The 25,396-nt window shown below is 38.9% G+C and overlaps 2 protein-coding genes across 23 annotated transcripts in view; both read right to left on the bottom strand.

The window, feature by feature from the left end:
• Positions 1 to 25,396, bottom strand: part of LOC135213567 (microtubule-associated protein futsch-like) — a 699,290-nt gene that overhangs the window by 10,578 nt on the left and 663,316 nt on the right. For 21 of the 22 annotated variants that reach the window (XR_010314169.1, XM_064247555.1, XM_064247553.1 and 18 more), the window contains 7 exons: positions 24,668 to 24,731; positions 17,768 to 17,836; positions 11,481 to 11,685; positions 5,373 to 5,507; positions 4,345 to 4,459; positions 3,454 to 3,565; positions 2,720 to 2,845 (listed from right to left, as the gene is read on the bottom strand). Coding sequence is in view for 21 of the 22 variants with exons in the window: in XM_064247555.1 (XP_064103625.1) it covers positions 2,720 to 2,845; positions 3,454 to 3,565; positions 4,345 to 4,459; positions 5,373 to 5,507; positions 11,481 to 11,685; positions 17,768 to 17,836; positions 24,668 to 24,731 (826 nt within the window). In the remaining variant the exon portion in view is untranslated. The remainder of the gene's footprint in view (positions 1 to 2,719; positions 2,846 to 3,453; positions 3,566 to 4,344; positions 4,460 to 5,372; positions 5,508 to 11,480; positions 11,686 to 17,767; positions 17,837 to 24,667; positions 24,732 to 25,396) is intronic. The other variant, XM_064247547.1, reaches the window with a different exon arrangement.
• LOC135213569 (uncharacterized) lies at positions 17,844 to 24,628 on the bottom strand. The gene has a single exon (XM_064247560.1). It carries the CDS (start codon positions 23,246 to 23,248, stop codon positions 19,070 to 19,072), a length of 4,179 nt encoding a protein of 1,392 aa, XP_064103630.1. The 5' UTR covers positions 23,249 to 24,628; the 3' UTR covers positions 17,844 to 19,069.

The raw sequence follows: 25,396 nt of genomic DNA, 5'->3' as shown, positions 1-25,396 counted from the left end.
AGAAGTCTTAGAAGTTATTCCAGAAGTAAGTTACTAACCTTTGTCATTACTGATATCGGAAAACTACTTCTGCATCTCCATATCATATATGTACACAGTATGTACACAATTAAAAGACAGAGAAAACACACATTTACACACTGTACAACATTTAGAATACATACAAAATAAGCGAGGCGTTTATGAGACTAAGCGCTGAAACATAGCCATAGGCCTGTTGTTGCCAACTGTGGGTTACAGAGACTCGAGACTTCGGGCAGCGTCACAAGAAAGCGCTTTCTGGCATCTTTCAGCATCCAGCTGCTACCAAAATTTAGCGCCAAGTAGCCCAAGCAATACCAGTGGCCAAAATTTAAAGTCAGGCACAACGCTTGTGTGACTAATTTTGCTACTACAGATACCGCCCCTACAAACAAACATTCAAGAAATACGAACAATTTTGTTTTGCGCGCCTATTCTGTACAGTAATGTATGTACAATGTATTGTGTTTTAGGAGGAAAAACGTTTATCTGGAACGTAATTCGTTTGTTCGCAGGGTGGCGTCTGTAGCTGGGAAAAGCTATTGGCTACTGGGAAAGGCTATTGGCTACTGGGAAAGGCTATTGGCTACTGGGAAAAGCTACTGGCTACTTGGCGTAACGTTTGGCTGCGTAACAGCTAAAATAGCCAGAAAATGTGTCCGTGTGACGCAACCTTCAAAGGCCTCTGTGATAAACTACTTGAAAAAACACAAGCAAAGTTAAAAAAAAATTCAGCCTACGACAGCTCATAATACTGCATGGAAGTGAAGCTTCTATTCTGAAAGTCAAAGCTGATTTCGTCCAATCGAAAATATGCAAATATGCGTTTGAAAATATCTAAAATATGCAAATATGCGTAGGTAAGTATCACTTTTATACTTCAGGCGCGTAAAGCTTTAGCTTCCCCACACACAAGCTTCGAAAAGTGACAGAAAAAAAGGCTTAAAACTGTTAGTGAAGCTTTTCTTGTCGATCGTGAATCTATCTGAAACCTAGGCCGAGTCTGTAAGTGACGATTAACAATTCGTATTATCCAATCTGGTTTCGTGAAGGTGATGAGGTCATTACGATACGAATGGATCAACTATTGCACTCTTGTTATAATAAGCATTTTTTTGCAAGTCTGCACAAAGCATTATTAACAGATTAAAGCGTTATCAACAGACTTGAATGATGACATTGGTTAAAAAATAAAAAAAACTGAAGCCAGTGGAAATCGGTTAACTTTCAAACCATATTATTGGGTTCTCCAAAGCCTTATTTATAAACTAATTCTAAGATTGCAATGGCAAAACTAATCCAGAAACTAGTAGGCCAACTTTAGGCATCAACGGCTGCTCTCAGTTATCTAGAGCTAAAATATTAATCAATATTAAAAAAAAATCAATGACTCCAGCTGAGGAAATGGCTGGTGGAATTAAAATGCTATGCCATACCCATCAAATCTTCTAAATTATTCATAAGTATATAAGGCAATTCTATTCCAATATATAGCGCTAGTCTAAAAAATATTTTTAAAATATCCTATTTAAACAAATTCATGCTAATTATATTTGATAAAAGCATTTTCTAGAAAAAAATAATTGATTTATGGCATAGAAAAATAAATCATGTGCTCAGAAGTCATGCCCAGCTTTGTAAAGGAAATTCATGGTGCCATGAACAGGCAGTGAATCATTCGTTAGACTTTTCATAAAATTCAACACTAAACAATAATGCCTGAAGTTAAAAATTCAATACAGTATCTGTATTGAATTTTTAATTTGTAATTACACAAAACTATCGGAAGCCAATGTCAATGTTGAATTTAGTGTTCAAATACCTGCAATTATAAAAACTATAAGAAAATGAGAGAAAAATATCACCTGTTTAAAAAGCAGATCTCTCACTAATTTTTTTGTGATATTTCATCTACTCTAAGTGAATAAAAGGTTCTACCTATATCTACATCAGTCATTATTTCAATTTTAAAATTGTCCGGCTCTTCACATAGCTTTTTTCATGATTATAGATTGTTTTCTGACAATTTATTGACGTTTTAATTTACTCTTTAACACATTTACGGATTTTTTTTATAATTGTAGACAAAAAGGAGCATTATCTCAAGCGACAGTGAAAATTTTAGGAAATACAGTTGGGGTAGAAATTGTCAAGAACATTGGTCCCTCTTTTTTTATATGGGTTTTTAAAAGGTTATGGACAATGGTCCCTATTTTCTTCAATTACATAAAAAGCTTTTGCGGTATGTACCGAAAAGTTAATGAACTGTTTAAAAAAATACTAGCTAATTATAAATGTTATATATGTATACTGTAAATTCAAATTAAACTTACATGAAAACTTGATGTTTTGAGACAGGAACTGATAAAATTAGTTTTTTTTCTCCCTCAAATGAGGGTACCGCTAAATACAATACGCACATTAATCATAAACATTTTAAATAGAGGTATGAGGATTCAATGTCATGAAAAGTATACTGTCTGGACAATAAAGTAATCAGTGACTATACTTGCAAATACTTTTAAACACTTATACACAACTGCCTGTACAAACCACCACGAATTTCCCTAAACAAATAAAATAAACGCACTTCAATATCTTTAAGTAGCATCATAACGAGTAGGAGGAAAAATATACTGATAAAAAAAAAAGTATCCTTAAGGACATTTCCGTATCCCTGAAGGACGTGAATCCTTACTTGGTCTTTCAGGACCCGGTTCCACTAAGGTGTCGACGTAGGATACTGGGAAGATTCCTCGACGAGTTCCTATCCTTCCTTCGTACCAGTTTTCGTCGACGCGTCTTGACAGCACGACCAGTTCTCCTGCGACGCCAAAAGAAAGAAGGATCATGCGTGAGTGTTAGACTACGAGAGAGAGAGAGAGAGAGAGAGAGAGAGAGAGAGAGAGAGAGAGAGAGAGAGAGAGAGAGATACTGCATCACGTACCTTTGGTCAAAATTGGGGACTTTCTTTGACTCAAAGAAAAAGGATATTTTTAAAAATTACAAAACAAATTTGTATTTGCCTCAGAAGAGAGAGAGAGAGAGAGAGAGGGAGAGAGAGAGGAGACCGAAGAGAGGAGATTTGAGGAAGCAGATGAAGGAGAGAGAGAGAGAGAGAGAGAGAGAGAGAGAAGGCTCTTATTTGGTCCAGAAAAGAAATTTCGTTGGAATGAATGCTTAAAAAATTGTAGATAAAACTCGTATATAGCAATTTTGGACTAAACGCATTTCAGCCTACAAGAGAGAGAGAGAGAGAGAGAGAGAGAGAGAGAGAGAGAGAGAGAGAGAGAGAGAGAGAGAGAGAGAGAGAGAGAGAGAGAGAGAAATTCGAATTCTCCTAGAACGGCCCTGAAAGCTTTATCCTTCAAATGATTCAGCACTTCACCACCAATCAGGAAATTTGAAAAGCAACAGACAGAATCGACAAACCTTTACTGAGGGACATTTCCATAGAGGTCTGAGCCTGGAAGTTGAATCTGGCCCTGGCCTGACCCTCTGTCGGTTTTCTCTGGATAGATTTGATGTTGTCATAAGGCACAATCTGTAATAAAAATGTTTACATGAGATTTTATTTTTCGAAAATATCAACTCGACATTCTCTCAAATTTTGACGAGGCAACAGATGTCTTTTATATATAACAGATTTTTAGATTTCGAAAATATCAACTCCACATTCTGTCAAATTTTGACAAGGCAACAGATGTCTTTCATATATCACTAATAAAAAATCGACAAAGATGTCTAGTTTGTAAAATATCTTCCTAATCTGTTAAATAAAAAAAAAAAAAGGGGGGAATTCTGGATATTTGCCAAAATGCACGGTGTGTGGAGCTCGGTTTTTGAAAAATCCATAGAATGCCAGATCTGGGTTTTTGAAAAATCCATAGAATCCAGATCTGGATTTTTAAAAATCCATAGAGCCCGGATCTGAATTTTTGAAAAATCCATAGAGCCTGGATCCGAATTTTTGAGATATCCATAGAGCTCCAGATCAGGATTTTTGAAAAATACATAGAATGCCAGATCCGGATTTTGGAAAAATCCATAGAGCCTGGATCTGGATTTTTGAAAAATCCATAGACCCGGATCTGGATTTTTGAAAAATCCATACAGCCCAGATCCGGATTTTTGAAATATCTATAGAGCACCGGATTTTTGAAAAATCCATACAGTGCCGGATTCCAGATTTTTTAAAATTCCATACGATGCCGGATCCAGATTTTTGAAAAATCCATAGAGCCCAGATTGGATCCGGATTTGTGCAAAATCAATGGGGTAAAAAAAAAAGGGTGGGGGACTGCTACAAATTCTCGAACGTACCTCTACATAGTTGCAGGGGAAAATTCCGACGGATCCCCGAAGCTCTCCCTCGTACCAGTTTTTGTCGATCTGGCGACGGATGAAGATAATCTCTCCCTTGTTAAAGGTCAACTCCCTGCAAAAGGTCAAACGCCGAGTTAGTAAAGTTAAGTATACCTTAGTTTAACCAGACCACTAAGCTGCTTAACAGCTCTCCTACAGCTAAACCGAAGGATTAGTTTTTATTTATGTGGCTACGGATCAGTTGGTCACTTAGTGACGTGGCCTACAGCTTAATGTGGGATCCGGAACTCATATCTTGAATGAATTGCTAATCATCATAAATAAATTCCTCCAGTTCTGCACTGGCAGCAGTGGGGAGCGAACTCGGGCTACCAGATTGGTAGGCGAGTACGCAGCCCACTCTTCCAATGAGGAACTGGCGAGTTAGTAAATTCTTAAATATTTAGTTTATTATAAATTTTAAGCATAAATTTGGAGTAGTTTAAAATATAAATGTAATGAAATAGTACGAAGTATGGATTTAGCATTGTATATAGTATAAAATATTTAGTATACTACGCTAAATAATGCAGTGTAAGATATAAGCTTAATATAGTATATAGCAAAATAGAATCAGTATTGTAAGATAAATGTCATATAAAACAAATAAAATAAAAGAATATAAGATAAAATCTAAAATGCTATAGTAAAAATGAAGTAGAATTTCATGTCATCCTTTCAGAGAGAGAGAGAGAGAGAGAGAGAGAGAGAGAGAGAGAGAGAGAGAGAGAGAGAGAGAGTCCAAGCCCTAAGAATACAAACATCGAACACGAAACAAAATTGTAAAACAAATTTCTATCTTCCTTGAGAGAGAGAGAGAGAGAGAGAGAGAGAGAGAGAGAGAGAGAGAGAGAGAGAGAGAGAGAGAGAGAGAGTATCATAACTCTAAGACTACAAATTCGAACACCAACTGATCAAATCCTGCACCGAAATCGTGTAATGTTTCTCGCCGTTTCGCGATCCATCATCCCGGTAATGTTTCTCACCGTTTATTTTGTGCTGTGAAGTTGTACAACGCCTTCGCCACCTGCTTGGGCTCGGGGGTCCTCGTGCCCCGCAGGGTACCAAGACCCGCCTCGTCGTCATAACGATTGAGAGGAATGGGGGACTTCTGTAAGGGCCTGGAACGAGCATTGAGAGCAAGGTGAGAAGATCAAATTACAGGTAGGCCTAAAAAATTACAGGTAGGCCTAATCAGTCTCTTCTTCACTTTGTTGCTCTTGGGAAAAGGGTATCTGGTTGCCACTCCCTGTGGCCTCCTCATTCAAAAATAATTGAATTCTATTATAAGTTTGTTACAAGATAATTTATTAAACAATTAAAAGATCAAATGCAAGATAGTTGATGGTTATTAGTCTACTACTTGAGGGAATATTTGTCAACTGGTCTAGCTATAATTTTGTAAGCGTCAGCAAGATATCTTCAGGTGATCTCAATATTCACTTTGAGTGAATTTTGACTATCTTAAATAACTGCATTTTGCAATAATTCATCGAAAACATGCAAAGACTTTTCCCTACTTAAATCTATTATCACATATTAAATAAAAAATATGGCGATTTTTTTAGAAGTGAATGTCATTTAATTTTAAACTATTGTTTATATCTAAATTCAAATAATTCAGTTTTCTAAAACAAAATCTGTTTTAAAATAAAATTTTTTCAACTCCTTTAAAAAACAGAATATAAACTTGATACAACAATAATCAGTTGAATAAGATATAAAATTAATATCATATACATGATTATGGTACACAATCAATTGTTAGTGCCAAGTGTTAGTTAGTCAACTAATATCTAAAAGAACTAGAAAAACTAATGGTTATTCTTCAAATGAAAAAAAGCATTAATAAAACACATACCTTCATGCATTTGTTCATGCAGAAAACTCATAAAAAAAAACACATCCATAGGAATTAGCTCAATTTTGAATTAGTTTGGGCCACTAATTCAAATGAGCCACCAAGGTTCACAACGGAGGTCTTTGAGTTTATATTCTTATAGATATAATTCGAGTGTATGTACATATCTCTAAGCTATGTATAATGAATGAATGAAATACATCTTCCAGTAGGTGAAAAGACTTCTATACATTTCTGTTATACACTTTTATACATGGCTTACTACACTTCCTCCCCTTTTTAATCTCAGAATTTTTTGCAGCTTTCCAGTTCAGTCTGCGACTCCAGTCGATTGGCACGGTAAATCCGTCTCGTATCCACTCACCACAGTCGCTAATACACAGATCAACCAATATCCAACCAACAACAAAAAAAAAAAAAAAATAAATAAAAAAATAAATAAATAATAATAAAAAAAAAGGATCACTCGTACTAAACATAGATCTCCTCGGATATGTACATAGACACTTCGTCAGTATCGTAAGCCACCGCCTTCATCAGTTCGGCGTCACACTTTCGTATCTCTTTGTCAATGTGGACCTCAATGTCCCCTCCCGCCGGAGGATGGTGGCGAGGAGCATTGGCCCCCGGGTGGTTGTGTTTAGTTCGGGCCAGGGAGAAGACGGAGGTGAACAGGCGTGACACGACTTTGAGGGTGGACAGGTAGCGGCGCCGCGCCTGAGGGGAGCTGCAAGACGATGGTCCTGTCAGACTTAGCTGGGCTGACTGGCTGACTATCCACTCGCAACTATAGCTGGTTCACTTAAGGTAGATTCTTGGATGAGCCGTATGCTTACGAGACGTTTGTTTGGCGGCCGCTGATTGCTTGGTACCGGGAAGTAGGCAGTTCCCAGCCAATCAGCGCCTGCCAAACAAACGTCTGGTAGGCATAGGGCTCACCAAAGAATCTACCTTTTAGTGAACCAACTACAGTATATTATGCCGCGCTCAAGGGGGCGGGGAATTCAGGAAGTGGCAGGGACAGAGTGTGAAGAGGAGGAGGAGGAGGAGTAAGAGAAGGAGCAGTAGCAGGCGTTAAGAAGTACAAGCAGCAGTGGCTGGCGTAGGAAGTACTGAAAGGGTCAGAAGAAATGGCACAGGATTGGTGGCAAAGCTGACAGAGAGGTAGGAATTGATAACGGAGCCAGAGGAGGAGGAGGAGGAGGAGGAGGAGGAGGAGGAGGAGGAGGAATCAATCGAGAAATGAAAGAAAGAGAGAATTACTAGTCAGGGGAACTTGAGTAGGAACTCGAGGTATAATAATTCCGGAAGGACATTAGGCCTAGGAAAATGGAGGGGTGACGTACCTACACGCTATGGCGCTGATCACTAGACGAAAGGAAAGGTAATAAAGGATAAAAAGCAAAAGGGGACTCAAGATGAATAAACCAGAAGAGAAAAGACTAAAGACCAAAACGATCCTGTGACAAACATTACGACATCAGCCTTTCAGATATGGAGAGACACGAAGACACAAGAGCGACTCAGGCTGGAGTGTGACCTTGTTTATGAGGCTACTTAACAAGTGTCTAAAGCCGGCTTAGACTGGATGAAACGTAAATAGCTCAACATCCCCCACCCCCATCCCCCATCCCTTGTGGAGGGTGAGGAGGGCGGGGGGAGGGAAACCAGTATACGAGAAGTTAAAAAGTAGACCCACTAACTGCTAAGGAGTTTTCTTAGGCTCGAGGTAACGTCTGCCTTCAGAGAGTCAAGTCTTTGTCACACGAGTAGGTCACAAGAGCAGTAAGGTTTCTGGTATCTAATCTGCAACCAATATTGGCTGCTTAGTGTCAGTTCTGGCATCTCGATGCCAAAACATCACAGGAAATGTGCTTATATGTCATTCCCGTAAGAGTTGCAAGTCGGGACTAACAGAATGGGTCAAGTAACGAGAGAATGTGTAGCAGTCTAAACGGTCAGTCACTGGGTAAAAGAAGAAATCTTCACGCATGAGACTACAAGCTTAGACATAAACGTGACACTATAAGGTGAAATGAACACGCCTGACGCTACGAGGTGCCGAAAATCTTCTGACTCTAGAGGGTGAAAAAAAAAAAAAAAAAAATCTGATCGTAGAACGTGAAATGAAAACGCCTGAGTCTAGTAAGTGAAGCTAAAACATCTGCCACTAGAAGGGGGAACTAAAACACTTGACAACAGACTGACAAGGAAACACAAACAGCTGACAAATGAAGTCGTTTGTGAGAGTTCTAGTTAAAGTTATCAACTATACAAAATTACTGTTCAAGCTGGTTTAAATAGGACACAAGCCAAGATCATAAAAAACTGAAAGGTAAAAGAAATAGGAGATAACCAAGAAAAAAATAACAGCAAAAATGAGTGATGAAAAAAAAAAAGATGGAACACAACTTAAAGAAGTAACACGTAGCGAGGATAGTATAAAAATGAAGAATTTGGAAAAACAAAGACAGAAGAGAACTTAAAGCAACAGGAGAGTATGATTAAATTTAATAATAAAACACTCAAACAGACAAGAGTCAAGAGACAAGAACACTGAGATTTTTAATTGAAGCAGAAGAAAAAGTTTGTAAACGGGTGTTAAAGGACATAACTCAATTTAGGAAAAATTAAAAACTATGCTAATATGATTTTATTGTCAAAAGCTGTCTTAAAGGCATACTGAAATTCGTAAACAATAAAATTTTAGAATAAAATTATTGAAAAGGAAAATAATTAGTAGGTTATGAAATATGACAGACAACTAAAAATAAGACGACTCAATGAAAGATTAAAAAAGGACCAGTTATAAAAGTTAAAATCATTTTCCAAAAATTACTTAAAACTGTAAAAAAACTAAAGTTACTTAAAGCTAGGTGCAGAAATCAAAAAAGATTTCAGAAGAAGAATGTAATACGGATAGTGCGTGCGAAATTAGAGACTACAAAATACAAAAAAGTATATTAAGTAAACAGAATAATTGAAAATAATATAGTCCTACATAGCCTAGGCCTATAGACACCCATTCTTTGCAACAATACTGCTGATATGAAGAGAGAACGTTACGGTCGCGTACGTAACAGGAAGTGACGTCATGTTCGTCGTAAAAATAAAGAAAAATGAAGATAAATACTTAAAAAATATAAACAAAACTGTCCAGTCAAACTTTGTCCTTTTCGAGACGAGACCATCTCGCGCATGCGTCGAATCGACTGACCAAAGAAAACGGATGCAGGGGAAGCTTATGTGTCTGGCATACAAGCACAAACAAACGGAGAGACAAACAAACAAACAAACAAACAAACAAACAGGACAAACGTTAAGGCCGTGCATGCATGTGCCTCATATCAATACCATTATCTTCAAAAAGCTGTTTAACAAAGAAGATACAAAACAGGTTTTTAATCAGTGTCAGTTTTTTTTTATTTTATTTGTCGTTGGAGTGAAGTTTTATTTACCGTAGATGTAACGAACACACATATATACATGCCAGCAGTCACGTACCCTTACACACACATACACATATATAAAATGAATGCAGATACAAATGTGATGTACAGACATACATGCACATGATGTGAGTGAGAATTTCAACTTATATACACAATTTATACAGTACTGAAAGAGTATTTTCAGCAAATATTACAATTTTTCAAAGGATATGGGAAGTATTTGCTAGTTATGTAAGTATAAAGGTATGTGCCTAATTTACAGATGATCGGTCACTTATACAGTTTGCAAAGAATTAATGAGACATATCAACATAATTCAAGGAGGTTTTATATAATCTTATTTGACATTAAATACAAACTATATTTGCAGCTTTATACAATTATAAATCATATCTACAGACATGTCACAATTCAGCTCTTAATAAGAGAACCATCTTCAGTTAATATAAGTTGTTATAAGTATACACGAATATTAAATGACACTAACATCATGATTTCAAACTACGTTCGAGACCCACTCGGGTTTTAAATTAGAACGAACCTTGACGTTAGGCGACAAAACTGGTTCTGGAGAGAGAGAGAGAGAGAGAGAGAGAGAGAGAGAGAGAGAGAGAGAGAGAGAGAGAGAGAGAGAGAGAGAGAGGCGTTGGTGGGGAAAACATTTCAGTAAGATGTATTCACATATAACACCGCTGAATTGTATTACGATGATATGACGAGAGAGAGAGAGAGAGAGAGAGAGAGAGAGAGAGAGAGAGAGAGAGAGAGGTGAGAGGAGAGCAGAGAGCGACGAGAGACGTGGAAAACATTTCAGTATAATGTATTTACATATAACACCGCTGAATTTTATTACGATGATATGAACTTTATTTACATATATGGCAATGCTGATTTCTATAACAGTATAGACTAATCACACTCACGATTGTAAACAAACTGACAAAACAAACAAAAAATGATTCAATAAATACGATCTACATTTCTGCATTTCCAGAAACACCCAACCTGGCCCCCCTTTATAAAGGGGGCGTCTGTCCTTGAGTTGAGAATTTCATTAAGGTAACATTGCAGTGAAAAAAAAAGAGGTGTTTTTATCGTGTAAGGATTAAGTTGATGTCATATCTATTAAGGGATTATTCATACGGTCGTGGAAATGGGATAGTGTGTTTATATAAAAGAAAATCTACGTGAAATTTTTTGTAAACATGCAATATAAAGTGAAGCCATGTCCCAAATTACACATTTACATAGAAAGATCATGCAGGATGGAAGGAAGTATAAAATGAAAGAAGATTAAAATGAAAAAAGGAAATATTTCAAAAGAATGACAACGAAGTAGTGGATTGAAAACGAAGAACCAAATGTAAACACTAGACCAAAAACAGGCAAGGGGCATAAAGTCAAGGTTACGCATGGCACAATGCAAAGCAATGTGCGTACTCACCATCCGAGAGAGAGAGAGAGAGAGAGAGAGAGAGAGAGAGAGAGAGAGAGGGTTGCTAGTACTATGACAACCACTGCTCATGCCACAATGCAGATTGGCTACTAGTAGTAGTACTACTATTAGTATCCACGGCACAAATGCAAAGAGAGAGAGAGAGAGAGAGAGAGAGAGAGAGAGAGAGAGAGAGAGAGAGAGAGAGAGAGAGAGAGAAGGTTGCTAGTACTACTAGTACCATTACCCATGCAACAATGCACAGAGAGAGAGAGAGAGAGAGAGAGAGAGAGAGAGAGAGAGAGAGAGAGACTGAAAACAAACATTTCCTCTCGGAAACACTCACGTGAAGTTGTCGGTGTGTCGCCTGCGCTCGATGTCCTCCAATTCGGCGAGGTACTTCTTGCGACGCTCGTTTTCATAGACCTTCTTCATGTGTTCCTCCTGCCGTCTGGCGAGCTCTTCCTCCGGGATGGACTCCTTCTGCTCTATCCTGACGGGCGTGCGGTAGTGGATGTTCACCTCGCCGGACTCATACTTGTAGGGCGACTCTGCAAGCATTTGACACTGGTTGACGGCCTTGAGAAAATTCCTCATTATCACTAGGCTGAGTTCCTCTCTCTCTCTCTCTCACACACACACACACACACAGAAACAGTCTTACTGACTGATGAGTCTCTCTCTCTCTCTCTCTCTCTCTCTCTCTCTCTCTCTCACACACACACGAAAGTCTTGACTGACTGACTTTTGACTGAACGAACTCGCTCAGGGGATCCAGGTTGCGTTTCGTTCGACAACAATAACAATGACAGTTTGGTAGAACGCGCCCGTTTCTCTCAGGCCTGTTCTGTTCGACTGCCATAACATTTTTATGACATTAAACACGATTTTTTAATTAAAACAGATGCACTGTGAGATTTGAAGGTGATTACTTAATTTAAAATATATTTTTCTATTACAAAACTGTTATCACTGATACTGCCAAACTTTTTAAAAGATGAAATAACTAAATCATTAAAATCAACAACAACTTTTTGTGCTCTTGAACAATGAATATATACGTTTGGTTAATGACATACAGCACTTGTGATAATGATAAACAAACAAACAAACAGGCTAGTAAACTTGCTTATTGCCAAGCAAGATAAAAAAACAAAGCAAATCACTTACTTGTTTTCCCTGCATCATCGCAGACATGGAAGCAAAGACATTGAGAAAAGATAGTTAGTTTATTTTTTACGTGAAAGAGGGAAAAGGATACGAGGCTAAAAACCCACCACCGAAGGGCCACAGACAAATGCAAACAAACAAAACAAACAAATGAATAAATAAAAAGGTATTTTATCACATTTTATCAAGTTCACCTTTAATTAGCGGCATGTTTTTATAGAAGTGAATTTCACCGAAACACCGAATTTTCTAGACTCAAGATGCACCAGTGACACCCACTGGTTAAACACTACTACAAGGGCGCTCCCGTCCTGGGCGTCGCCGCCTCCACGCAGAAGGCGCCGAAGAAAGACGGGGCACTACGAGGAGGCGATGAGAGAAGCGGAGGAATTGTAGCAGAAGGAGGAAGAAGAAGAAAAAAGAGAAGAAGGAAAAGAGAGAGAGAGGAGGAGGAGGGAAGCAGTGTGGACGAAGCTCACACGGCAAGCCAAACCACCAACTGTCAGGACTCGGCCACCCAAAACTAGTGAGAGAGAGAGAGAGAGAAGAGAGAGAGAGAGAGAGAGAGAGAGAGAGAGAGAGGAGTGCGTGCCCGATTAGGTTGGGAGCCAGGTAGTACGAGGGAGGGGGAAGTTATACCAGGTTAGGGCTACGTAGGGACTAAGAATATATATATATATAAAAAGTAGTATTGCCGTTTGTCAACAATGGCCACTCACGGCTGATGACAACCTAAATTAATCATTATTAGACTAAACTTCGTTCAGACCCTCGCCAGACATAGGACGAAAATAACGCACTGCAAAATTTGCAAATAACGTTACCCTCCAAATACACAACTCATTTCTTTCGTAGTGAGGGAGGTAAGTGGGTGAGGGAGCCAGAGAGAGAGAGAGGGGGAGGGGAGGGAGGGCAGGGGACGGTATTGGAGGGAATGAGCAGCATGGGAGGGGGGTTAGGGAGCAGGGGCGTACCGGCAAAGCATGTGCCAAGTACTTAATCTGAGAGCGCAGAGAGAGCAGTGTGACTCCAACTCCCAAAGTCAACAATCGCCCAGCGCGCAGAGAAAGAGCCACAGTCCCATCATTCCTCCTGTTGATTCAATTCTGGCTCGTTTCCCCGGGGTTAATTCTCTTCTTCTGGCTCCTCTCCCTGTTATTCTATTCTGGCTCGTGGCGTCAGCGACAAAACCACGTCTTTAAAGTAACAAAAGGCGAACGAAAACCTCCTCGAGGGAAAAAAAAGACAAGATTCTCATTCACTTTTCCTTCCTATGCGAGGAACGGACGACGAAGTGGGCCAGAAGACGACGTTTTTCTTCTTCTTCTTCTTCTCCTTTCGTAAAGATATTTATAACGCCCAGACGGCAGCAGCAGAAGCAGCAGCATGGCCAGGGAAAAGTGAGGGAAAAATAAAACGGGAAAGGGAGAGAGGAGGAAAAAACGATAGACTTTTAAAAAGTAAGTTTTTAACCGATGCCACTACTAGAGGGGAGGGAAGATAATTTATAACCCCTTCCGCGAAGGGTAGGTGGTAATGGCGTGTTTTAGAACTCCTTACTCTACGATATGAGATTGACGTTCAGTCTTTTCATTCATTTATATTTCAAAATCTTATCATGAATAATCTTATCTTGAATGCTTAGCGGTATCCATGGGCATGTATGAAACATGACTAGTTGATTTACTAGCTATCTGAAATCAACTAGTTTTTTCTAACTAGGAGATTAATAGAACGTTTGACGTCACCGAGACAACTAGACAAGTCCCTAAGAACACAAACCTCGCAAAAAAAAAAGTAATCTACTTCCGGAATCCATTAAAGAATATAAACATGCCTTCCTAAATAAAACTGTTATCTATCGATAACACCTTCAGATTAGCTTGCTGACAGACAGACAGACGAACGAACGAACACGGGGAATACGTAACCTTGACCAGAATTCGTTGCTTGAAGTAATCACACAGCATAATGTAGCAACAGTTTCTTATTTTACGGAACGCCAGCAAACGCAATGCATCAACCGTGCAAGGAGTTAGACTTAAATTTCGTTCGTAAAAACTTAAGATTTAATCTGAATTTTGTCTCCAAAACAACAAAACAAATACAAGTATGAGGAAAGGAAGGAATATAACGTATTGGAGGATACACTCAAGGAATAAATAAGCATGAATAACCAAAACAAACACGTAAACAAAACGAGGTGAAACAATAGCTACAATGTCTCGGTATCTGGGTAACATTCCCCTAATATCTCTTTTACACCTTGTGGGATGCGAGGAAGGTAAACGTCCATTTTAACGCGAGTTGAAAAGTAGACCACCACAAGCCTTCTTTCGGCCAGGAGGATTATACATACGAGTCATCTTGGGAAGGAAATACGATGAACAGGTTATACTTGCCAGTCTAGAATTACGGTTAATTCAGACTGCAGGATTTTTTTAAAGGTCTAGATAAGCGCTTCATTCGACTGAGATGCGCTGAATAGAATGCTTCAAGTTTAGGCCTAAGGCTACTTCAGGCGATTGATACTGGATATAGTATAAGTTAGAGGTATAGGCCTATGGCTTTAACGCAATGTTTAAGTCTAGGCTTATGGTTATCGCAGAAGAGGTACACTGAATATACTATAACTTTAGAAGTATAGGTCTACGACGTAATCAGAGATATACTGAACTAGACGCTTGAAAGATCTACAGATTTGTAGTTAATACAATAGGCATTTATTGAAGGCCCATTTGAGCATATCAACCTCTTAACAGCATATATTTTAAACAGCATACAGTAAAGCTATATCACAGCATTACGTTACTCCACAAGCAACAGAATCACGGAAACTAGTCTCATAGCAGCCGATGTTATCAAAACACTCCGTCAAAAAAGTTATTGTTATTCAAAATACTCCACGAAAGAAAGTGATGATTCTTATTGAAAACCACTCCATCAAAACGAACTATTCTTACTTGATAACCTAAAACGGAGTAACTCCGACCTTCGCATTCAAGGGGAGTGAATCACGCGGAGTTGGGAACCCAGGGTAAATGGGAACACAGAAGAGGAAAAAAAAATAATAATGACACACTCCTCCTCAGCCAGATCTAACTACTGAGTTTATTTGCCAAGAAAGAACCTCGAGAGAGAGAGAGGTTTTGCCGAGTTATCATCTAATTTTGCCGGAGTCTACGGCTTGATTAGAGACGCGTGCGTGCGCGCAAGCCCGCCAGCACATAAATAAACAAGATGAGTAAACACGGAGAGAGAAGCTTTGCGGACTTGTCGTATCATTTTGTAAGCGTGTCTACGATTATGAGAATAACCGTAAATTATTATGGAATAATTTATGATTTATTTAGACCTGTCAACTAATTCTGGATTCGCGAGTTTAGACATGACAATAGCGCGCGAGCACGTAGATTATCATACGCCCACATACTTGATACGCCAAGATTCAGAGAGAGCTATATATACATAAGTAGCTTGGTCTATTTACAGGATAGGTATCTAAACAGGTACAGCTTTCAATCGAATTTATATGTAACTATGTATATATATATATATATATATATATATATATAGATATATATATATATAGTATGTACAGTACATATATATATATATATATATATATATATATATATATATATATATATATGTATGTACATATATATATTATATATATATATATATTATAGTATATATATATATATATATAGATATATATATATTTACAGTGTTAAGCGTCTACTATAATTACATATCATATATATATAATATATATATATATATATATATATATATATTATACTATATATATATATATATATATATATATATATATATATATATACATATATATATATATATATCAGTAATCAAAATTATACATCCAATTACCAAATGTAATCCCAATCCAAAAAGTGAAATCACCCTACTTTCAAAACCTTTCCCACCTCCCAATTCCACTTTTCCTTTCCATTTTTCTCTTATCTAATCCAACTGCTGCATAAATCACACGCAATTAATACCACGAGAGAAACGAAGTGTTAGTCCAAGAAGAGATAGAGTAAGTCTTCATTTTCTATATACAAGAGATTCATTCAGGCGGGACACCGCACTGGGACAGAGATCGAGAGAAGGGGAGAATGAAAATAAATAAATAATAATAAATAAAGCCAGAATTAAGTAAAAAAACCACAATTTTTAGTAAGTTTTCTACGATTCCTTGTTTTAATGGTGCTATATACACGAGCCAATCTGTTCACGGAGCGAGGAATATGCAATACAGTCTTGGAAATGAATGGGTCGTGGGTTTATAAAGCGTTGTTTTATTTGGTTTACTTTTTTTAATCTGTTTCTTCGGATGTAAGTTTTATGCTAAAAATTATCCGATAACTTTCTGATTTTTCTCGGTATTACTATCGTGAAATTCTTGATTTTTTATCGTTCCTTAAACTAGTTTGGTAATTCGACAATTTTGTTTTGCCAGTTGCTAAACCTAGTTTGATGAATTCGATATTTTTTTTTACCAATTTATAAATATAATCTGATAAATCAAACTAGACTTATGAATCGAGAAAAAATATCGAATTTATCAAGCTAGATTTATGCTTGAATTGCAAAATAGCTTCGCGGGAACAAGTTTACTCAAATAAAGCTTTCACTATCCTTGAGTTCCATTTTTATATACAAAAGACTATAAAGTACTTTAAAAATAAAATATAAAACATGAATGAAAAATATATCTTAATATTGATAAACTCTTAGGCAGTATTTTTCGAAATAAAATTAAAACAATTTTCTTTGATTATTCATCTAAAAAAAATTCCTAGGTTTAGCTATAAATTTTATTTCAGGCATCAAGACTAGAAAAAGCAGCTTTTATAGCCTAGTAAAATTCTTTTGATATTATATTACGGAATATACCTTGGTACCTAGACAATATGTTAAGGGTGAATATCCTTTACAAGGTCAAATATTTTCCAGTTTTAAGTTATGCTGTATCAAACTTTATAAATGTAATGTCTAAATGATTTCAAGCAAGAACAATAATGCAACTTTTAAACGTTTCAGTTTAATAAAACTAACGATGGACAATGCAACAGAGGCCAACTCTTTCGCATATTCTGTAAACGAATTAAAATATCTGTTCATTACTTTACTGAAACAAACCCATACATTTTACGAAGCATGGGAAAAAACCCATGTTACCGAACTCTTTTGAATATTCTTTATAGGGATTAAAATAATGGAAAAAAACACAGAAATACCCATGCATATTAACACAGTAACTTACTCAGAAATTGCAACAAAACCCAACCATTTCCTCAGACGCATTGCATATGCCTATCGCTATTGAGTAGCAGCAGCAACAGCAGCAGAGCCAAACAGAAGCGTTTAATTTTCATTTTTTTTTTGCGTTCAATTTGCTTCAAGGAATCAAAACAGAGAAACGGATCCTTTTACCTGGTCGACTGGGAGGTGATGCCTGCCTCCCTGAGAGGAACGGAAACGGTACTGGTCCGATCACAGGGTCTGGGGTAAAACGATGAACAAACAATAAGGTGGTGATGGTGGTGGTGATGATAGTTGTGGTGGTGGTGGTGATAGTGAGGAGGAGGAGGAGAAGGAGGAGGGTGGTGTAAGAAAAGTTCAGGAGAGAGACATGGATTTTTGTGATATTATGTTGGAAGCAGAAGAAGGTTTAAAGGTTACGTAATCTGGAAGAAGAAGAAGAAAATGGAGGAGGAGGAGAAGAGAGAGAGAGAGAGAGAACTAGTTGTGTTAGACGAATGAGAAAGGGGGATGGAGAGAAAAATTTGAATTTCTAACTGTAAGACAGTAGTGTGTGTGAGTGTGTGTATGAGAGAGAGAGAGAGAGAGAGAGAGATGATGTGTGGATGGTTCCTTCAGACGAGGTAAAAGGCATGAAAACAAGAGGGACGTAATTAAAAAAATAATCAAAGGGAAAAGGCGACAAACAGCACACGAAATAATTCGAGCGAACGAAAGTCAAAGAGTTTTAAGAAACTTCAAAAGCTACTGAGACGGATCTCGAGGAAACAGGAAGAAACAAAAAGAAAAATAAAAATAAATGGAAACCTGTGAGAGAAAAATAATAAAAAAATGCAAGGGAGAAACTACAAGAAACACAAATCCAAATGAAATCATACATTGTGCAAAACAAATACATTTCAACGGATCATAAATTGTGGGATACATAACATAAATGGTGCCTGTGAAAGATTGCCTACTGAACTACTCTCAAAAAGTATTTTGTACTGCGTGCAGAAATAAATAGTGAAATAGGCTTTTCAGTACGACAAATAAAAAACAAAGGTATTAAAGAATAATTCAGATTAAATATTTCAGTTCTCATAGACTTTTCGTCAAACTGTTTAAAATAAATTTAATGATGTAACAACAAAAGGCATTTAAATCAATAATTGTATAAATATCAATTCATATAAATTAAGTGTCATTTAGCATGCAAGATCCTTATTCATATAAAGTTTGATAAACATACCAATAAAGTAAATAAAATAACTATAACTACAACCTACCAACGTGATCAGTCGTGCAATAAGAAAAATAAAAGCTGATTGGAAAAATGTCTAAAAAATAAAGAAAACAACTGGATTACGTGAGGAAAGAACCAAGACCTGCAGCAACAATATTCATTAATCCGAGTATGGTGAGACAAGGAGGCGTCTCTGAGACTACCAGAAAAAAAAACAACCCAGCACCTCGAAGAAACTGAGTGATACTCTACATTCCCAACCGAAAATGAATAACTTTTGCACCTTTCCATGACACGGCCTTGCTGTTGTAGTTCTGATCCCGTCCTGGAATTTGGGTATAGTGAGCGTAGGACTGGTAGGATTGTGTGGGCTGTGAGTAGGAGTGGGAGTAGGAATGGGGGCGGGAATATCTGTGGTAATCAACTTGGGAAGTGTAAGAGCCCCTGGAATGGTGAGTACAGGTATGAGGAGAACTGGTTCGCAGGGTGCTGTAGTTCTGGCTACTGGGCTGGTTAGACGAGCAATGGGGACTGGAGTGATTCATTGCGCGGGTTAGTCGACGAGGTCTTTCTAGGGACTGGGTCCAACTCTGACCATACGATCTCGTTGGGGACCCGTATGATTCTGGTGGGACATAACGGGATTTTGGGCGGTGTGCATCAGCGTTATAACTACCAGAGGATGGGCGTGTTAGAGTAGAAGTTAGTCCTGCTGGTGGCTGAACCTGAGTGGGTGGAGAACAAACAGGTTCAGGTACGCGCAACGCTCGTTGCTTGTGGGCTGTTCGGGCATCTACGGGAGATGGTGTGGGGGTAGAAGTTAACAAAGGCTGTGGGTTACTTCGTGCTAGGCGTTGAGGTTTCTGTGGTCCTAAAAGTGGTGGTGGAGGCCTTGGTGGTACTAAGTTAGACATGTTAGCTAGTTCATTCACTGAGGGAGCAGATGTGTACATTTGACCTATGATAGATACTCCTGATTTAGGATCAGGCTTTTGGTTTTCAAAACGACCAACAGAAGCCTCTACATTACCGGTATGAACTCGACGTAGCACAGCTTTTTCTACGGAATCCCTTCTTGCCAGTCTCTCTACAGTTTCTGGATCAAGGAATGATGGGGAACGAGCAGCTAAACTTTGAAGGGTAGATGTTAATTTTGACTTAGGTAAGTATTCATCTCGAGCAGGCTGCCAACGTTCTGGGCTCCTTGACCGCCTTGGTGTTTCATATTTTGCCCGCATATACTGGACATCACCAGATTCCTGACCCCTCACAACTGTCTTCCCAATAGGCGTTACACGTGACAATGCACCGTTCATGTCGGGTAGGGAGCGTGCCCTCCTGGCATCTTCCGGGCTTTCGTATCTGGCCTTTAAACGATTAACATCTCCTGTTTTTACATGATAAAGATATGATCGAGAATGAGAAGTAGGATTAGCTTGTTCCTTTTTATCTTTTACAGGTTCAGATATGCACTGTACGGATGAACCACTCACGGGGTTGGCTTTATCGTAAATTTGCCATGCTTGGGAAGCAACATCTGCTTTATTGGCTAAATTCACAGAAGAAACAGACCTTTCTGGAAGGTAGTTTGGAGATAATAGCTTATTTTGAGATTGCTGCTTTAAGCGGGATGGAAGAGTGGCATAATGAGGTACTTCATCCACATTCAAACGGCTGCCTCTTGAAGAATGGCGTTCAGATGATCTAGAATTTCGTCGAGCTCTCTTCTCAAAAAATTTAACTTTGCCCGCCACATCTTTGTGAACAACAGTTCTGACAGACACCTCAGAATCACTCGATTCAGGGTCACTCACTTGCTCAGGAGGAAGACTATGGCTACGACTAGTTTTAGCAGGCTTCTGTACTACCAAAAGAAACTGGTCACCAGAATTAAGGGAATTTGGTTCTGAAGAGTCAGATATATCAAGCGAGTAACAAGTTCTTGGGGAAGAGCGGGAAAGACTTTCAGGGCTTAACGATAAAGGAACATCATCTGGAACCTGAAGATTATTCAATACATTAGAGGTGGCCTCTAGGGAACGGCCAGATCGCTGTTCTAATACTTTTTCTTGAAGCTCAATTGACAGCTGTTTTGAAAGTTGCCTTCGTTGGTCCTCTATCTGATTTAGGCTGCTGGAGCTCTTTGTTGCTCTTGGTGGAGAGGAATGCCTAGACGGCGGTCTCCTCGATGGTTCTGACGGTGTTCGCACATGAAGAGTACCAAGCTTGTTCGCTAATGCTTGTCCTGTTTCTGTAACATTCACTCCGTGGGTAGACAACTCCCGCTGACTTTTAGCCTGAGGCTTCTCTCCGCCTAATTGCTTCCTCTCCCTCCATGAACGAATACTTTGCATTGAGCCATAGATCTCAGTAAGGTGGTCACGGAAAGCGTTTACTTGCTCTAAACTCAAACTAGTCCATAAACCACGGGCTCTCATACTCGAATCTTCTCGTGGAAGACTCAAACTAGAACCGCGCCTGCTGCTGCGATTTCGCTCAGGACTTTGGTACATCCGTGAAAGATCACGCACAGATGAACCTCGCCATAAACCGCGATATGTGTCCTTTGAGCTTTCAAGTTCTTGTCGCCTTTTATGTGTGATTTCTGAGCTATTATCTGTCATAGATGAAAATCTTTCTTTAAGTTCAGGGACACTCACATCACGGCCCCGCAGCCTGCAGTCACCAGCCCACTTTTTGTCAGGAGTAACTTTATATAAGAATTCATGCTCTTTCTGAGCTACATTCAACTCTTTCAGTAAGACATTATACTCCATTGCCTTACGCTCTTTTTCTCTCATGCCTTTCCAAGTCTCAAAGTCTACAATTTCATTAGCACGATTATCTGCAGCTGAAAGTTCTACAAAGCTAACTGAACGCTCGAGCCGGTGGACACGGTCTAGTGAAGTGAAAAGCCGCCTCAACTGGGATATACGGACATTACGAGGAGCTGCATTGCGAAGTTCTAAAATATACTGACGGTAGCGTTTGGGATGAGAATGAGGAGATGGAGTTAACACTTCTAAACTTTTACTGCGCCTTGATCCAGAGGACCAAATTTCAGCTGGAATGTTTTTGAAGCTACTGCTCACTTGTCGCACTAACTGCAAAGATCGCAAAGGTGAGGTGCTGCGAGGTGGGCTTTGAGAACTGCGCCCACTAACTGATTCCCCCCGAGCTAAGGCCTCCCACTTACTTCGCTTTTCACTGAAGGAAGCAGAATAACGAGAACGTCTTGCTGGGGCTGAATGTGGCCTGGGATGAGGTTCAGACCTCCTTTTTTGACGATGATCTTCATTAGCATGTCGTTCTGAAGTTGGGGAAGGCGATAAATCAAGCATGCTCGAATAGCCAGTTTCATTACTTTGTGTTGTGTCGAAACTTTCACTTTGCTTCAACTTTTTATCATCAGAAACTTCAACAGACATGTCTGAATATGGTGATTCTCTATGACGACTGTCTTTCCTGTTGACAGGAGACCTTCTAGATGATGGATGTGGCTCAGGAGAAAGACAGCCACTTCTCCTCCTCCTACAAGTAGTCTCAACACTGCTACTTCTATATGTTGGGCTGCTGTTATCAAAATGAATGTAGGTCTGAGAAGGACGTTTTATCTTATTCATACTACTAACTGTATGGCGCGTCACGCTAGTACGACTTTCATTGGATATGTTTGACCACTTCCTTGGTACATCTGCACTTTGAGAACGATTATGTCCTCTATTAAACACCACGACTGGTTCTTGAATGCTTGTTTTATGAGATGTTTTGTTATAATTGAAGTCTTTCTGAGCCAACTTAACATCCGACTTTTCACTTTTATCTGATAACCTAGAAGGTGAGATACTTTTAGTTGTGGGTGACGCTCTCCGAGGGGGAGAATTCTCACGATCTTTTATTGTGAAACGTGACTCAGAAACGGCACGTCTGCCTTTTAGGAAGTTTTCACGAACTTCACTGCTCTGTTTAGCTAGAGAGGATGATCTACCTAAAGAATTAGTCCGTACAGGAGAATTACCGAGCTTCTCCCGTGAGCGAGCAACCTTTTCTCGATGCCATGATGAATATAAAGCACGAGTTTCTCGAACCCGTTCTGCTGAGGTTGAGCGTGGTGATGGCACAGGAGGTCGATCCCTGTAATTTTTCAAGAGGGATGGGTGCCACTTTGAAGATATCCTCCGTGGAGGTGAAGGAGCAATCACAACTCTGGAAGGGGCTGATCTTTTTCTTTCCCCGAAAGTGGGCACAGGAGGCTTTGGCGGAGGTGACATGTTTCTCAGCGAGTCGTAGGAAGGGCTGAGATCTGAGAGGGATGGGTGGTGAAGACCAAGGTCCAGGTCTGAATACACCACGAAGTACTCGTCTGTAAAGAGTAACGCACAAAAGACAACTTTTAATAACTGAAGAAACATAAATATATAAAGCATGCGGTGAATCTTCTACTTTGCTGTGTTCTCAAGGCCTAAGCTTTGCACCCAATGCATGAATAGCCTCGAGCCTTCAAAGGGAATTTGGTGCTGGAGCTTGTTCCTTGGTGGAAATGGGCTGTGCCGAGTGACCTTAGCTTGAAGAAACTTGAGAGTGAAGGTTTTTCATGTCCTGGTGCTGGAGGTCAACATCTACAAGCGTTCTGGAGGTGCATTTTTGGAAAATCTTACACCTTACATGTCGTTCGTCGTGCACAACAACTTACTGGTGCTGTCACAGGGCTTAAGGAGACTTGTGCTTATGTACAAACGTCTCCAACTGATGAATCCCTTTGCTGAAGTAAGGAGTGCATGCTCCTGAAGAGGAGGTGAGTACGAGGATGAAGGAGGCTGTGCGTTATAAAGGATGGTGCATAATTACAGGTAGAGGATTAGGAATGACTACACGGACGCGAGTATTGAAGGAGGCGAACAATACTTCAGAAGAGGCTGAAAAGGTACAAAACTATCTGGCAAAACTAAGGTGGGCTGAAAGAGGTCAAGAAGGAGCAGGAGCGGACACTACAATGCAGACCTGATTGACCTAGGTGAGATAATAATATGCTGTCCTAAATCTACTGCACAAAAATAATAATAATATAATTGTCTCATGCAAATGTAAAACTGAATATTGCATCATCGTAAACAATGGACAAGCTTGTTGGGCTAATGCTCAGGATCAACCTCAGCGATGAGCGTGAAGCCAGATGACGATCCTGTGACTCTCAAGACTTTATGTATGAGACAATGACTCAGTAACCGACACCCGAAAGAAGGATTACGATGCAAACAACTGCAGTGAGACCCTCCTCAGTACGATGCCACGTTTTTACCCCTACAGCTGCACTGGTCATGCAACAGAGGCACCAGCAGGCACAACCACCCGTAGCAGGTGCTAATACTTGAATACGCACTGATAATATCTTTATACAACAAATGTAATTAGGTTTCAGTATTTTAGTTTATTATGTTTAAATAAAACAAGGTTAAGGACATTAACACCAAATTAAGACACATGATTAGGTCAAAAGACATTTTGACAAGTAATGGGTGTCGTCATTGTAAGCCACTCTTCAGTGCATGGCATTTAGCATACTACCCTTCAGGATACTGCATTTATGCCTCAAAATTTTGCATTTACTTGTAAAGATTTAGCTTTTTTTTTCAGGGGACTACAATTCTACACACACACTTGAAGAGCGTCTTCAATGACTGGTTAAATTCTTTTAATCACAATCTTGTAAAAGTCCCAATCACTACAACTACACTGACTTTGAAAGTATCCTAAGTCATGTTATGTTTATTAATGTCACATAAATAAAAATAATAAGGGAAAATAAAGCAAATAAAGATAGGAAAATGAAGGAAATAAAATTCTACCTTTTGGTCTTGCAGGGGGAACTTTCTGTAGACCTGTCAAAGGTATATCACCACCTCGTTGAATCTGCGGAAAGGAATTAAATTTGCATATTACTCTATTTAATCAGAAGGAATTTTCAGTTATTATAATCAAACAGTTGAACGAGAGTACTTTTAACTGGTATATGGTAAGGTTAAAGAAGTTGGACGTAAATTGTTGACGAACAAAAACGAATTGATGAAGAGAGGGAAAGACATGCAGGAAAAAGGGGATTTACCAACAGTTTGCCACATATGACATACTGTTGGCACTAACCCCGTATAGCAGAGAAGAACAAGGACAGAATCAATCATATTATGATAATTAAGATTCCATGACTTATTTCATATCTGAGATTTAACATCTTAATTCTTTCATATGCCTTAATTTTTATTAAAAACAAGACGTATCACATCAACGAAGGGGAAATCTGATAAATTGTCATATCTTCTGGAACCTTTCCTTCAACCAAAAGTACCTTACAAAGCCTGGTCAATCTTTCAAATATTGTCTAAGTCACCTATGCAATAATTTTTACTCAACCCTGTTCTTTGAGTGAAGAGAAAGAACACAACTGACCAGATATTTCTGCAAATGTTGATTTGATCTGATTTATGACTGTTTGTTTGTTTGTATGGTGTTTTTACGTTGCATGGAACCAGTGGTTATTCAGCAACGGGACCAACGGCTTTACGTGACTTCCGAACCAC

Source organism: Macrobrachium nipponense, chromosome 43 (assembly GCF_015104395.2).
Source record: "Macrobrachium nipponense isolate FS-2020 chromosome 43, ASM1510439v2, whole genome shotgun sequence".
Taxonomy (NCBI): Eukaryota; Metazoa; Arthropoda; class Malacostraca; order Decapoda; family Palaemonidae; genus Macrobrachium; species Macrobrachium nipponense.
Note: the sequence above shows the minus strand (reverse complement) of the source record. Positions and strands in the feature narration are given on the sequence as shown.

Bases quoted from the DNA above. Each gene is read 5' to 3' on its own strand.
- LOC135213569 (XM_064247560.1), bottom strand. From the start codon at position 23,248: ATGCTTTATATATTTATGTTTCTTCAGTTATTAAAAGTTGTCTTTTGT.